The 14,808-nt window shown below is 56.7% G+C and overlaps 6 protein-coding genes across 6 annotated transcripts; 5 read left to right on the forward strand and 1 right to left on the reverse strand.

Annotated features, from left to right (window-relative positions):
• Positions 1-320: 320 nt before the first annotated feature.
• Positions 321-2,291, forward strand: ARG4 (argininosuccinate lyase ARG4; the record flags this gene model as incomplete). Its single annotated transcript, XM_076678911.1, has 9 exons — positions 321-335; positions 402-448; positions 516-951; positions 1,013-1,101; positions 1,175-1,292; positions 1,371-1,510; positions 1,588-1,816; positions 1,880-1,960; positions 2,040-2,291. 9 exons carry the CDS (start codon positions 321-323, stop codon positions 2,289-2,291), a joined length of 1,407 nt encoding a protein of 468 aa, XP_076533908.1.
• Positions 2,292-2,536: 245 nt separating this feature from the next.
• JCM15063_001778 (uncharacterized protein) lies at positions 2,537-3,697 on the forward strand (the record flags this gene model as incomplete). The annotated part of the gene is made up of 1 exon (XM_076678912.1): positions 2,537-3,697. The coding sequence occupies one exon, from the start codon at positions 2,537-2,539 to the stop codon at positions 3,695-3,697; it is 1,161 nt and encodes a 386-aa protein (XP_076533909.1).
• Positions 3,698-3,894: 197 nt separating this feature from the next.
• JCM15063_001779 (uncharacterized protein) lies at positions 3,895-5,021 on the forward strand (the record flags this gene model as incomplete). Its single annotated transcript, XM_076678913.1, has 3 exons — positions 3,895-3,936; positions 4,004-4,513; positions 4,590-5,021. 3 exons carry the CDS (start codon positions 3,895-3,897, stop codon positions 5,019-5,021), a joined length of 984 nt encoding a protein of 327 aa, XP_076533910.1.
• A 286-nt stretch (positions 5,022-5,307) lies between these two features.
• Positions 5,308-6,645, reverse strand: PRE2 (proteasome core particle subunit beta 5; the record flags this gene model as incomplete). The annotated part of the gene is made up of 7 exons (XM_076678914.1): positions 5,308-5,424; positions 5,494-5,509; positions 5,583-5,976; positions 6,051-6,119; positions 6,187-6,337; positions 6,407-6,562; positions 6,643-6,645. 7 exons carry the CDS (start codon positions 6,643-6,645, stop codon positions 5,308-5,310), a joined length of 906 nt encoding a protein of 301 aa, XP_076533911.1.
• A 1,503-nt stretch (positions 6,646-8,148) lies between these two features.
• Positions 8,149-11,048, forward strand: ACO1 (aconitate hydratase ACO1; the record flags this gene model as incomplete). The annotated part of the gene is made up of 7 exons (XM_076678915.1): positions 8,149-8,324; positions 8,487-8,595; positions 8,686-8,928; positions 8,996-9,206; positions 9,287-10,339; positions 10,414-10,948; positions 11,030-11,048. 7 exons carry the CDS (start codon positions 8,149-8,151, stop codon positions 11,046-11,048), a joined length of 2,346 nt encoding a protein of 781 aa, XP_076533912.1.
• Positions 11,049-11,538: 490 nt separating this feature from the next.
• Positions 11,539-14,414, forward strand: JCM15063_001782 (uncharacterized protein; the record flags this gene model as incomplete). Its single annotated transcript, XM_076678916.1, has 16 exons — positions 11,539-11,646; positions 11,956-12,070; positions 12,160-12,488; positions 12,551-12,630; positions 12,701-12,779; positions 12,846-12,944; positions 13,001-13,087; positions 13,150-13,163; positions 13,231-13,340; positions 13,405-13,490; positions 13,547-13,572; positions 13,644-13,831; positions 13,902-14,012; positions 14,077-14,118; positions 14,198-14,259; positions 14,349-14,414. The coding sequence occupies 16 exons, from the start codon at positions 11,539-11,541 to the stop codon at positions 14,412-14,414; spliced, it is 1,602 nt and encodes a 533-aa protein (XP_076533913.1).
• Between the last annotated feature and the right edge of the window lie 394 nt (positions 14,415-14,808).

A 14,808-nucleotide genomic window follows, 5' to 3' on the forward strand; every position in this document is an offset into this window, starting at 1 on the left:
TACCAACTTCCGGCTGGACCCGACAGCAGCTCTCGCATTCGTCATCGTCGGAAGCCAAGGCGTTGATCAACCCGAAACTTTTGGACTGCCCGTCTCTGTCCGTCCGAGTCGGTGCCTGGTCGAGCAGACTGGTCCATACAGCTCGTAGCGTTTTGAAAAGGTTATCGCAGGCAAGATGGGCCAACATGCGTCGGGGTGGACGATGTTGCGCGACTTGACTCGGGAGGGTCTCCCGTTTGGTTCAGCAGCCTGTTACGCCCGCTGAATTGCCAAACTAACCCTGTTCCCGTCCCTCCGCTAGCACTGACAAACTTTGCAAGATGGCGGAACAAATGGTATGATTCGTCCTCTGGTCCCTTATGAGATGTCTCCACTGACTTCGGGTCTCTATCTCGACACAGGCAAAGAAACTGTGGGGAGGACGATTCACGTCCGGAACTGACCCCTTGTGAGTCGACAGATCCTATGTGGTGCAGATGGTGTCGGGTCGAGCTAATCCACGGCTTGCTCGATAGGATGTGGGAGTTCAACCAATGTCTCTCGTACGACAAGGCGCTCTACGCCGTCGACGTCGCGGGATCGAAAGCCTACGCTCTCGCCCTCTCGCGCACTTCGCCTCCGATCCTCACCGAGCACGAGTTGTCCGAGATTCACCGCGGGCTCGACCAGGTCAAGTCGGAATGGGAATCGGGTTCGTTCGAGATCAAGCAGGACGACGAGGACATCCACACTGCGAACGAGAGGCGACTCAGTGAGATCATTGGTGGTGACATTGGTGGCAAGCTACACACGGGCAGGAGTCGAAACGACCAAGTCGCGACCGACATGAGGCTGTGGCTGATCGAGGAGCTCGCAAAGGACATCGAGTGGATCCAAGGAGTCGTCGGTATCCTCGCCGTCAAGGCAGAGGAGTGGATCGACCACCTCGCTGCCGGATTCACCCACCTTCAGGTCCGTGCAACTGCTCTCGCTTCTTGATTGACTGCTCCTGATCTCAATTTCCACCTGACAGCGTGCCCAACCTATCCGATTCTCGCACTTCCTCCTTTCCCACGCTCACTCGTTCTCGGGTGACCTCGACCGATTCCGTGACCTTCTCCCGTGAGCCTTCCCGCCGCTTCTCACGGGCATTTCGCGTTTATTCGAGCTTACTCAATGCATTCGCACCCTACAGCCGAGTCTCGACCCTTCCCCTTGGCTCCGGCGCTCTTGCTGGCAACCCGTTCTGCGTCGACCGAGAATTGCTCAGATCCGAACTCGGCATGCAAAACATTGGCGGAAACTCGATGCAGGTGCGTGGTCCTGTCGGCCTTGTACAGGCAGACTCGCTCGCGAGCCGTATCACTGAACCCCGTTGACGCTTTCGGCAGTCTGTCGCCGACCGAGACTTTGTCGCCGAATACCTCTTCGCTTGCTCGCTTCTTATGGTCCACATTTCGCGTCTCGCCGAAGATCTCATCATCTACTCTTCGTCCGAGTTCAGCTGGGTTGTCTGCGGCGATGCTTACTCGTCAGTTCTCACTCGACTGTCGTCCTGGCGTAAGTCCAGCAAGGACTGACAGCGATCAATTCGAAAACGTACTGCAGGACGGGCTCGTCGATCATGCCGCAAAAGAAGAACCCTGACGCGCTCGAGCTCCTTCGAGGCAAATCGGGACGAACGGTCGGACAGCTCACTGGATTCTTGACGACCCTGAAGGGTCTCCCGGCCACATACAACAAGGACCTACAAGAGTCGCAAGAGCCTATGTTTGACGCGGCCGAGACGGTCGGCAAGAGTCTCAGGATCTTGCAAGGTGTCATCTCTACCCTCAAGGTGGGTTGATTCCGTATGTCGACTCATATTGTTTCACAGCTCACCCTCGCTGCTCGAGCCCAGGTCTTCCCTGAAAACATGAAGAAGAGTCTGACGCCCGACATGCTCGCGACCGACCTCGCCGAGTACCTCGTTCGCAAGGGCGTGAGTAGACCATCCGAGATTTCCTGACGATTCATGGCTTGGCATAACTGATCACGCTCTTGTCGATGACCTCGCGCAGATTCCGTTCCGAGAGACCCACCACATCTCGGGATCGTGCATCCGAATTTCGGAAGAGCAAGGCGTGCCGCTCTCGGCGCTCACGCTCGAGCAGTTCCAATCCGTCTCGCCGCACTTCAGCGAGGATGTCAAGGACGTGTTCAACTTTGAGACCTCGGTCGAGAGGAGGGACGCCAAGGGTGGAACGAGCAGGCGGGCCGTGTTGGAACAGATTGAGAACCTCAAGAAGAAGCTGATCGAGACTGCTCAGTAAAAGCGAGGTCGTCCATTCGTGTTTTCCCTGACAATCAGACTACAATAAACGCGTATTCTGGATGCGAATGCCGAGAGTCCTTTTTGCGTTGTCTCTTGACGCTTCTCGCACGACCTTTGCCGCTCGCCTAGACAGCAGACTGAAGCTCGATCACCTAGTGGCCGCAAGTCTCAGCGAGCGGATTGCGAGCACAACTCGCTGCCCTCGAGTGGCCTCGGCGTCTCTGACCATCGCGTTGACCGAAAATGGACCAATCGCTAGCATCGTCGGAGGAGCACCAGGATATCCAACGCGGCGGATCGGAGACAGCTGAGCAGCCAGCTAGTGCCCCTGGAGAGGCTCATACTCGAGGAACAGCAGGAGCTGCGGCGCTCGAGGCGGTACCGGCTCAACACGATCTTGATCCTGAGGCGGCAGCCGGAGTCGAAGGGATACACGCACGAGCTACAGAGACCAGTGACAGCCAAATCGAGCGAACGAAACGGGACTTGCGTATGCTCGACCACCTCGACCCTCTCGTCGCTCAGAGGCTCATCGCTCAAGATCCAACTGCCCTGGACCGACTTCCTACGACGACCAAGATCATGAAGGCGATCGCGATGCTCACGAACGCAAGCGATGATTTCTATGAAACGAATCCGCGTGGACATCCCGGTTCAAATCCGGGTCTGCCGCTCGCAGTCTACTCGAACATTGTCCAGCTACTCGCCTCGGCATTAATTGACGTCGGCGATCATAATTCAATTCCACCTTCCAGCCCTCATAAAACCTCACCGCTTGAACTGGCATACGCGCGTTCCAAGCTCGGACTCGATCCCAGCGCACCCATGCAGCTCGACACGACGCATCTGCCTTCTCTCGACACAGGAGCGCTTCCGAGTATGCAGGCTCCCATGCCAAGGCCTGTGCCTGAAGTTTCCCTCATCTTTGCAGAGAATGCTCGGCTCGCCCTGGCCGTTCTGCGACCTCGCGCCCTTTTCCCGTTAGATCTCGATCTCTCCCAATCCCCGGTATTCTCTTCGAAGAGCCCAATTTCCGATGGCTGTCGCCCTGTACCATCGCAAGTGTCCAGCCTGCCCTCGGAAATCATCCTCTTGATCTTCCACTTTGCCCATTCTGCGGCAGCTCAAGCTGATCCGGGGACGCTCAGCGACTCAAGGTATCGCTTGACAGATTACGACGACACGCCAGCCGAAAGCTTGACCGGCTCGATCGCCGCAGCCCAGAGATTCGCACTCTCGCTGGCAAGGGTGTGCAAGAGATGGGTGATTCCAGCTCGCACTGTGAGAGGCATCTTCTTGAGGAATAGCCCCGCATCAAACGCTGAACTCGACGACGGTCACATGCCTAGAACGCCCTGCGACACGTTCATCTATGCACGGCGTGGCAACTCGCTAAATTCCTGAAAGTTGTGCAGTCCTCCCCATCATTGCAGCGCGCGCTGCCAGTTGTTCGAATCGTTTCCGCCATCGTGGAAAGCGACAGTGCCTCCAACGCCAGCTACAGCGAGACTCCGTCAGAAATTTGGAGTCGCGTCATTGAGCTTTGTCCGAATGTTAACGAAATTCATCTACGGATGCTTAACGGCTCAAGGAGCCGGAGCATGTATCTCCGAGGAAACTTTCACACCGCATACCTTGATGAGGTTGGACTGGAACCGCAATCGACGAGCGGAAACGGCGGCTGACGCTTGTTGTGATCCCATATTGCAGGCCGTTCTCGATACCCTCTCAACCACATCGAACCTGACAACCCTCGCCCTCGAATTCAGACTCGACTTCGAAGAGCTTGAAATCATTGTGAACGGCCTCCCTCACCTCGAATCCCTGAGTATCCGTGCAATCGACAACAAATCTGGCTCAACGACGACGACCTCAGCGCAGCCCCACCCTGCCGACCGGATCTCGTCACTCAGGCTTGGATACGAGGCGCAGACAGACCGATCCAGTCCGTCGGACTACTCAGCCATCTCGGACGTCCAGCTGGCGTGGTTGCTCGAACCGGCTGTCGCGCACGGGAATCTTCACTGTCTCAATCTGTCGATCATGCCCGACTTTGACAGACGTTTCCAAGCAGGCGCACCGGCGGGAGCTGTTGGTGCAGCGGGACTCGCGAACGCGAACGCACCACCCTTCGCTAGTGCGACGATCGCCAACCTGTTAGTCCGATGCGGAGCGAGTCTCGAGTGTCTCATGATGCAAGATATCGAAAGGACCGATCAAGTCCGTGTACTTCAGTCCGCGCTCTCTCTCGCGGGTGTCAAGAAGCGGAAGACTGAGGCTATCCGCGCTTTTCCAGAATCATCCGGGGTTCGCTTCTGCTCCTCACAGTACGCCGGTCCTCTCTAGCGCCCCGTCCATACAAGATACTGATGAGCTCTCGAACCTTGCACATGATGACGGGAAAGATTCCAACTTTGACTACGCACTGTTGCACCTGGTCAACCTGCGCCAACTGTCTCTCCAATTCGTTTACACCGGTCCCGACTTGCTCGAATCGCTCGCGCATATGCAGCACTTGCAACACCTCGAGCTCGTAGGGATCCCTGTTCACACGCCGAGCGCTACGTTCGCCGAGTACCTCGAGACGACCTTTGAAGCACTCGAAACGCTGACGCTGAGCGGATACCTCACCGGAACACGAGGTGATCAAGCAGGTTGGACTGGAGCAGGCTTGAGGCGCGTCAAACAGATTGCCAGGCAGAGAGGACTTGTGGCGACATTCGTATGAACTTGCGCGCGCGTTTGCTTCAGATATCACTTGAGTTCTTCTTCTTTCCTCCTTGTGGTTCTCCTTGTTCTCCTTGTACCTTCCTCCTGGTCGACGTGTTCCCCATCGAGATGTGCCTGTGAAATCGAGAATCCGTCAAGCTTGTCCGAAGAACGCGCGCGCGCTCGCGAGAGACCCCAAGCTTTGCAGGCGCAGACACTCGAACTAGTCTAGCGCTCTTTTGGGTAATTTCTGCTTTTTTACACACGGCATGCGAGAGGAACGACTACTGTGCACACAAGATCGTTCAGGCGGAAGCAGTCGCGGCCGGTGCCGGAGCTGGAGGAGCAGGAGCTGAATCCGAGTACTGCGCTGGCTTGTAATCTCGATCGTAGTGCATCTCGTTGAAATTGACGTTCTCGATCTGTTGCGGCACGAGGTGTTTGGTCAGTATGATCTTGCCGTCTCAAGAGATCGAGAAACGATCGCTTACAAACTTCCATCCGTCCCTGTAGACACGTGCAAGATCAATGAGTGTCAGAGAAAAGTCGCATAGAAAAGAGTTGGGAACTACGAGCGTACTCTGCGATGCGGTACACGTTGCACGTGTTGCCCGAGAACGCATCCCTGTGACTCGCCGCGTAGATACTCCTCCTGCCGAGTTCCTCTGCCTCTTCGTTCGTGAGGTCGTACCGGTACCCTTGGTCGAGCACACCGTACGCGAACGTGGAACCGGAACCGACCGAGAACAGGTCACCCTTGAGCCGGGTTCCGTCCGAATCGACATAGTACACTGCCGGTCCCGTCTTGTCCCATCCACAGATCATGGTTCCCATCGAGAGTCCCATGCCTTTGTACGAGTATACGAGGTTCGAGAGGTACTTGGACGCGGCGGCAACCGAGATGCGCTCGTGGTTGCGCAGCTCGTGCAGTCGGCACTGGATGCCGAGGTACGTCTCCCAATACTGACAGTCAGCTGTGATCGGAACGGACAGACAAGGTATCAGCAGGTGGTCTCGGCTGCACGAAGAGAGCGGTGTGCAGACTGACCTGCTCCTCCGGCCATGGTTCCGAGCAGGTACGGGTTGATCTCGATGACCTTCTTGACCGTTCCCGAAGCTACAAAACACGCGAGCAGAGTGAGTGCGCGTTCGCAATCGGGGTTCAAGCGGCTGAGTGCCCATACCTATGTAAGATCCAGCGGTAGCCCTCGAGTCGACGGCAACGATGATTCCGCCTTGGTACTTGAAGGCGAGGGTGGTTGTACCGTGGTTGATCTTGATGCGGCAAGAAGGGTCCGAGGCGTCATCCGTGTGGAGTTGGAGGAATCCGGTCGGCTGAATGCGATCTCGTCGGGTCAGTCTCGGTCGCGGAGAGGGCGGAACGGAAGCACTACAGGTACTCACGTCGTGCGCGGGTGGCAGGTCGAATTGGGGCATCGGGCAGCGTTCGATGCCGCGTCCGAGAGGGAGTGCGTAACCGTACTCTTCAGCGCGATGCACGTCCTCGTACGCGGACGAGGACGTCGAGGGAGACTTGGCAAACCTCGAAACAAGCTTGTCCTGTCGAATAGGAACGTAGAGCTAGAGGTCAGCTGCACCGCTCCTGAATGAATGATGACCAGCGTTCACGAGGTCCTTACCATGGCTAGAGGGTGTGACTCTTGCTGGTTTCGGATCGAGTAGAGGAACTGTGCCTAAGGTCGGATAGAGCGGGCGATTGAAAGCGGTGCGAAGAGTTGATGTGCGGGTCGAGGCGAATGCTTGATGGGTCGTCAGCTGTTGCTTTCGCGACTCCCTCGCAACTCGCGCGTCTACCTGCTTTTGCTTGTACTCCCTGTAGCTACTCTACGAAATCGTCTCTCAACGGCACAAATGTGCTTCTTCGACCGCTTGTCCTTCTGCACGGCCTTGTTTCTCTCTCACTGGGCTGCTGTCGCACCCGCTCTCTGTCCATTCCTCCTGTCTCTGCGTTGCACAACGATGTCGAGATCCGATATTTGTACCACGGCCACGTGTCCCTTTCCGGTGGTAAGAAGCTTTCAAAAGCTCGAGCAACGACCGCATTAATATCGCTCCGGATCCGTACCCTAGCTACTCCCGAGGTCGGTTATGCCTGCTGAGCTTTGTCTTCTTCACTCAGCACCAGCATCGATCCAGCTTTCCAGGATATGCTATGCGACTTGCGCTCTCTCCAAAAGGCTCGACAAGTCATGACCGGAATCGGCTAGAGGGCGTCCGGCGTCCCGCTTTGACTGTTCTATACATCACTTGCAAGAGCATGTTCGAGGGTTCTATGCAGCTTTAAGTCAGGGGATATTGAGAGCGACCGCATCGTTGACGGGGTTTGCGTTTCCTCCCTGAAACTTACTCAAATGCCATCCACTGCCTGATGATGATATCCTCAAACAAGAGTCTGCAATTGAGCATGACTCTAGCGGTGCCATGCATCCTAGGTAACCGAGGTACGTCCGCAGAGACCGCTCGCGACCGTTTCCCGAGGACCATGCGAGTCGCGGAGGAACCAAGTGGACCTCATATCCGAGAGAGCCACTCGAGTCTCAAGTATCCGAAGAGACGAGAAATCAGCGCGGTCCGCAATCTATTTCGATCGAGCGGAGATTCGACTGATAGAGTTTGGATATTTGGATATAGTGCGGAGATAGCACAAGTGTAGGAAGGATGCGGTCATGTATCGGTCCGTCCTATGCTATACAGGACGATATCACTGGCCAGATGTCAAGGCTGGACGAGGCGTAAAGTGACGCGCGGAGCAGACCGGGAAATGAAGAAAGCGGGCGGAGACCGGGCAAAGTCTCAAGACACCGAAACAGCAAACGCGCGGGAAACCAAATCCACGCCTGCGCCTTTTTCACTTCGTTCTTCACGAGGCCAGCCCGCATCCGCTCCCCTCTACCCGCTTTCCAGGTCAGTCCGCATCTCTGGGACTGAGCGCTGGCATCGACGCGCTCGCCGAGGTCGTCGGGCGCGTGGGAGAGTCGGCTATCCGGCGCAGGCCAGTTCACGGGCGAATGTCGTCCCGCTGATTTGTCGGCCTCTCCCACGTCGTCGCCTTGGCCTCCCCACTCGCTGCACACGGGTTCGCGCGACTCTTTCACTAACTTCACCGCTCTCTCCTCACGCACAGCATGGTCTTCGTGCCCTCTGTCCGCGCCGCCGGGCTCCGTGCCCCCCGCCTCTCGCGCTCCCTCGCGACGCCCGCTGGCAACATCGGTGCGACCAAGGTTGCCATGTCCGTCTTCGATAAGGAGTCGTACATCAACTACCAGCGCATCGAGGACAACCTCGCCGTCGTTCGCTCCCGGTACGTCGCGCGCGCTGTTCCCCTCGCGCTTTCACGTCCACCTTTGTCCCCCCGTTCCCTCGGCCTATATCTCGCGCGAGATCCGCTCCACGTCGATTGCGCGCGCCACATGCAAGACTTGTGAACAGCTTCTGACTCGGCATTGTTTGTATCTACACACAGCCTTAACCGTCCCCTCACTCTCTCCGAGAAGATCCTGTACGGTCATCTCGACAACCCCCACGATGCCGACATCCGTCCCGGAGCCTCCTACCTCAAGCTTCGTCCCGACGTGAGTTATCTTCGTCGTGGAACTCGACGCTGCCGCGCGCTACGCGTCAAGGTTTATCCGAGATCTGACGCTGTTTTTCCTTCACGATAGCGAGTTGCCTGCCAAGATGCCACCGCGCAGATGGCTCTCCTGCAATTCATGTCGGCCGGTCTCCCTACCGTTGCCGTCCCTACCACCGTCCACTGCGACCACTTGATTGAGGCTCAAACTGGAGGTGTCAAGGATCTTGCCCGCGCCAAGGACATCAACAAGGAGGTCTACGATTTCCTCGCTACCTGCACCGCCAAGTACGGCATTGGATTCTGGAAACCCGGATCTGGTATCATCCACCAAGTTCGTTATCGAGCCTTCCTCAGCGAGTTTCGCTTCTAGATTCTGACCAAATTGATTGTGCGCACAGATCATCCTCGAGAACTACGCTTTCCCAGGAGGTCTCATGATCGGTACCGACTCGCACACCCCCAACGCTGGAGGTCTCGGTATGATCGCCGTCGGAGTCGGAGGAGCTGATGCCGTCGACGTTATCGCCGACCTTCCCTGGGAGCTCAAATGCCCGAAGCGAATTGGTGTCAAGCTCACCGGCAAGATCAGCGGATGGACCACTCCTAAGGGTAAGCAAACAGTCGCTCTACCCGCAACTTACCGCAAGATTAGCCCATTCTGACCGAGTACGGTGTTTTCAACATCACAGATGTCATCCTCAAGGTTGCCGGTATCCTGACTGTCAAGGGTGGAACGGGTGCCATCATCGAATACTTCGGTGAGGGTGTCACCTCGCTCTCGTGCACTGGAATGGCCACCATCTGCAACATGGGTGCCGAAATCGGTGCTACCACCTCTCTCTTCCCCTACAACGACCGCATGGGTCAATACCTCGACGCCACCAACCGACCCGAGATCCGCAAGTACGCCGAGCGATTCCAGCACAACCTCCGCACCGACGAGAACGCCGAGTACGACCAGGTGATCGAAATCAACCTTTCCGAACTCGAGCCTCACATCAACGGTCCCTACACCCCCGATCTCGCGACTCCTCTCTCCAAGTTCGCTGCCGCCGTCAAGGAGAACAACTGGCCCGACAAGCTCTCGGTCGGTCTCATCGGATCGTGCACCAACTCTTCCTACGAGGACATGTCGCGCGCCGCCTCGATCGCCGACGAGGCTGCCGCTCACGGTCTCAAGGCCAAGTCCGGTTTCACCATCACTCCCGGATCGGAGCAGATCCGTGCCACCATCGCCCGTGACGGACAGATGGAGAGTCTCGAGAAAATCGGAGGTGTCGTTCTCGCTAACGCCTGCGGACCTTGCATTGGACAATGGGACCGACAAGACGTCCCCAAGGGCACCAAGAACTCGATCATCACTTCGTACAACCGTAACTTCACCGGCCGTAACGATGCCAACACGGCGACTCACGCTTTCGTCGCTTCGCCTGATCTCGTTACCGCCATGGTCTTCGGTGGATCGCTCTCGTTCAACCCCCTGACCGACTCGCTCAAGGGCGCCGATGGCAAGGAGTTCAAGTTCTCGGACCCCTCGGGCAAGGAGCTCCCTCCCCGCGGCTACGACGCTGGCGAGAACACCTACCAAGCCCCTCCCGCCGACCGTGCCTCGGTCAACGTCATTGTTGACGCCAAGTCGGACCGTCTCCAACTCCTCTCGCCCTTCAAGCCTTGGGACGGCAAGGACCCCAAGGACCTCCCTATCCTCATCAAGGCCCAGGGCAAGTGCACCACTGACCACAGTAAGTTGCTTGTTTGCTTCTCCAGACATTTAGCGCAACAAATTTGTACTGAACTCCTGCCTGCCGTTCACTAGTCTCTGCCGGTGGACCGTGGCTCAAGTACCGTGGTCACCTCGAGAACATCTCGCAAAACTGCCTGATTGGCGCGATCAACGAGGCGAACGGTGAGGCGAACAAGGTCCAGAACCAGATCACTGGTGAATGGGCCGGTGTCCCTCAAGTCGCTGCCCAATACCGCGACTCTGGCATCGGATGGGTTGTCATCGGAGACGAGAACTACGGAGAGGGATCTTCGCGAGAGCACGCCGCGCTCGAGCCCCGTTTCCTCGGAGGAACGGCCGTCATCACCCGCTCGTTCGCCCGTATCCACGAGACCAACCTCAAGAAGCAGGGTATGCTCCCGCTCAACTTCAAGAACCCGGCCGACTACGAGAAGGTGCGATCGGACGACAAGGTCGACCTTATTGGTATCACCGAGCTCGCCGAAGGTTCCCCCGTCACCCTCCGCCTCCACCACAAGGACGGCGCCTCGGAGGACATCCCGCTGTCGCACACCTTCAACGCTGGACAGATCGAGTGGTTCAAGGCTGGATCTGCCCTCAACCGCATGTGAGTAGCTTCTTTCTTTTTCGACCTGGAGTCATGAGAACTGTAGCTGATGATACTGTATCTTTCATGACGCGCAATTAGGGCTCAAGTCAAGAAGTAATCGAGTCGACCTCATCCCCCCCTTCTTGATCTCCTCGCATTCGCCTCCCCTTCTACTCTCGGACCTCGCGCAGACGGCGAACAAGCAGCAGTAAAACTTTTTCTTGTAGTATATGTTCCAAAGGGCTTTCTCTACCATTGCTGTAACACCGTGCCTTTTACCGCCCACATCCTTGTCCCTGATTCCGTTTGCCGGATGCCTGAAGTGTCTGAATGCGACCAGACCCTCGTCTCGACGCGCGGTCAAGAACCAAGTGACCTGCTTAGCTGCTTGCATTCTGTCTATTGGCCGAGAGAGAGGCAAGACGGAAACCGAAAATTAGTCAGCCGATGATTGGCTCGTCGGCATCCGGAGACGTTTAGCACCCGATGAGAGTTTCAGAATCACACCTGTCCGAGATTCATAGCAGCTGATCTCCCACACCACTCGCATTCCAGTTGCGAGCCCACCTCACTTCCACGTCTCTCGGCACCTTTCACAAACCTTCACGATGTCTGCCATTGCGTACCCTTCCAAGACTCAGTACCTGCGCGTGCCCGACACGGCGACCAAGAAGCCGGATCAGCTCAAGGGATTCTCCAAGGAGGAAGTCGCAAAGGTACGCGTTTCGACTGTGTGAACTAGGTGGAACCTCAAGCGCGGGACAGGAGCTGCCAGGCGGCGTGAGGCGGTTGCGGCACGCGAAGTACTGGCTCGGAATGCGGCGTGCGGGGGTAGCCAGTCGACGGTTATACTGCCACCAGGACGGGTCCCACTGGTTCAGCACGCAAAGTCGCTCGACAGGAGCATATGGAGCGTCCCAGGACCCTGTCGTCGCATGAGAGGCAGCGTTGGAGCGTGGCGATTTCATGAGCAACGTCCCCATGCCGGCCGGTTTGCTGACGATCGCCTCTCTCTCGCTCGACAGCACAACAAGGAGGGAGACCTCTGGATCATCATCGACTCGGCCGTCTATGACCTGAGCAAGTTTGTCGACATGCACCCTGGTGGGGCTCACGTCCTGATTCAGGTGGCGGGACAAGGTCCGTTCCCTCTTGGCCCATCGTAGCGCAGTGTCGCTGCTATTTAGCCTCCTCGTATTCACTCACCTCCTACTCGTACCACGGGACAGATGCCACTGAAGCCTTCTTCGGCATGCACCGCGCCGAGGTCCTCAACAAGTACGGTCGGTACATCATTGGTACGATCGAGGGCGCCAAGCCCCGCTACCTCCTACCGACGACCGGCACACTCTCGCCCGTGCCGTACGCCGAACCGACTTGGCTCGTCGAGGGCTTCAAGTCGCCGTACTACAAGGACAGTCACCGCGCCCTCCAGAAGGAGATGCGCGCGTTTGTCGACGAGCACGTCCGCCCTGATGCTCAAATGCACGAGAAGGACGGCAAGCGTCCGACGGTCGAGCTCATCCAGAAGATGGGTGAGATCAACATGAACGCCATGGTCGGTCTCCGCTCTTTGCCCACGCACCAAGAAGTTTGAGCCTGACGTTGCACTGCGTTCAGCGAATGGGTCCTGGAAAACTCCTCCATGGCCTCACATTGCTCGGAGGCGTCAAGGGCGAAGAGTTTGACTACTTTCACGAGTGCGTGCACGGGCCTCCCACCATGTGGCCTCCTGTTCTGCCCTACTGACCGCGTTCTCGCCCATCCTAGGTCAATTGTTACGCAGGAGCTGGTTCGCGCCGGTGCTCGTGGCTACGCTGACGGTCTCCAAGGTGGAATGGTTATCGGAGTGCGCCCATTCTCCCTACGCGCTCACGTCAAGTGCCCTGACTCACTTCGAGCCGTGCGATCATAGCTGCCTCCGATCATGAACTTTGGCTCCGACAAGCTCAAGAAGGAGATCATTCCCGAAGTCCTCGCTGGACGCAAGTTTATTTCGTTGGCGATTACCGAGGTGAGCTTGATCGGTCGAGGAATCAAGTTTGCCGAGCTGACTTGCTCCCTTCGAAGGCTTTCGCTGGATCTGATGTCGCTGGTCTGAGAACGACCGCGGTCAAGACCCCTGATGGGAAACACTACATTGTCAACGGTACCAAGGTATGTTTCTTGATGCTGTCGCACCATCGCTGGGCTTGTCTGACCCGCCTCTCGCCCTACAGAAATGGATCACCAAGTACGAAACGCGCTTGCTCTCGCCAGTCTGCCTTTGACGTGATCTAATGTTGTTGTGTCCTCGGTAGCGGTCATTTCTCGGATTATTTCTCGACCGGCGTCAACACCGGAAACGGTCTCTCGATGCTGCTCATTCCGCGTCAAGAGGGTGTCGAGACAAAGATTATCAAGACTTCTTGTCCGTGTCTCATGCTCTCGCATGTTTCTCGAAAGATGCTCGACTGACTCGGGTTTCGCGACAGACTCGACGACGGCTGGAACCGCGTACGTCACTTACGACAATGTCAAGGTTCCCGTGGAGAACCTTTTGGGCAAAGAGGGCAAGGGTGTATGTCATCACAACGCCTCGGCTTCTTGAGAGTCTCGCTGACAATTTTCGTTTAGATCTTCGTCATTCTCTCCAACTTCAAGTAGGGTTGATCTGCCCTGTTTTACTTAGATGTCGAGAGACTGATCCGTTTGTCTCCCATTTCGCGTCTAGCCACGAACGTTGGGTCATGTGCTGTGGATCGGTCGCTGGTTCGCGCATGATCGTCGAAGAGTGCTTCAAGTGGGCTCACCAACGCAAGGCGTTCGGCAAGCCTCTCATCGACCTCGCCGTTATCCGTGCAAAACTCGCCGCGATGATCCAAAAGGTCGAAGCGGCGCAGTCTTACCTTGAGAACATCAGTAAGTCCTACCTAGTTCTGTTCTGCGAGCAATCGGAAAGCAGCCTAACGCAAGGTTATGCGCGCCGCAGCTTTCCAAATGTGCAACATGAACTACGCCCAGCAAGCGGACGCTCTCGCGGGTCCCATTGGTCTCCTCAAGGTCTTCTGCACCCGTACCGCGACCGAGATTGCCGATAACGGTGAGCTGTGACTGGTCTCCATCGCTCTCCTCCAACCGAAGCTTATTCTTATTCCTCATTGCAGCTGTCCAAATCTTCGGTGGTCGTGCTCTCACCCAGAGCGGAAGTAAGTCACTGCGTCCATGCCTCGAGAGGCTGACTACGAACTTTCCGCTGACTTTGCGTTTCTCACTTGCTCTCTATAGTGGGTCAATTCATTGAGGCCTTCAACCGCAGCTACAAGTACGATTCGTTGCTGGGAGGAGCCGTAAGTCGTTCTCTCCGCGACCTTTGCTTGACTGGCACCGATCGCAGAGCCCTGACCCGCAAACTTCCTCTTGTTCTGCATGATCACAGGAAGAGGTGCTCGCCGATCTCGGAGTCCGTCAAGCTTCGCGCAAGATGCCCAAGGCAGTGCTTTAAGGATCTACGAGAAAAGCGCTTTACCGATACCCTCGGGAGGACGTTCTCTGATCAAGGCGTTCAAGGTTTCCTCCTTCTCCTACTCTCTCGTACCTCCTTTCCCTCGTGCTCTGTTGTCTATCTTGTCCAGGCGTGTCTCATTCTCGAGTGTCTCTCTCCACTCGTTGTCACCATCACTCCGCCTATCAGTGCTCCCACCTTTGTTTTACCTAGCCTCTTTGTTTCCGAGAAAACAATTTTCAGTACTTTCTCTTCCTCCCGAACGTCGCGTTGCAGCTACGCGTTTCCACAAGTTGTATGCTCCCGTCTCTCGAACGGTCAGGTTTTGGGAGAAAGACACTCAATTGTGGAGCAAATAGAACAAGGCAGACAGGTTAGCGAGGCAGGACAGACC

The sequence above is a fragment of the Sporobolomyces koalae genome (assembly GCF_050403365.1).
Source record: "Sporobolomyces koalae JCM15063 DNA, S_koalae_JCM15063T_v1_ctg18, whole genome shotgun sequence".
In the NCBI taxonomy this organism is placed as follows: Eukaryota; Fungi; Basidiomycota; class Microbotryomycetes; order Sporidiobolales; family Sporidiobolaceae; genus Sporobolomyces; species Sporobolomyces koalae.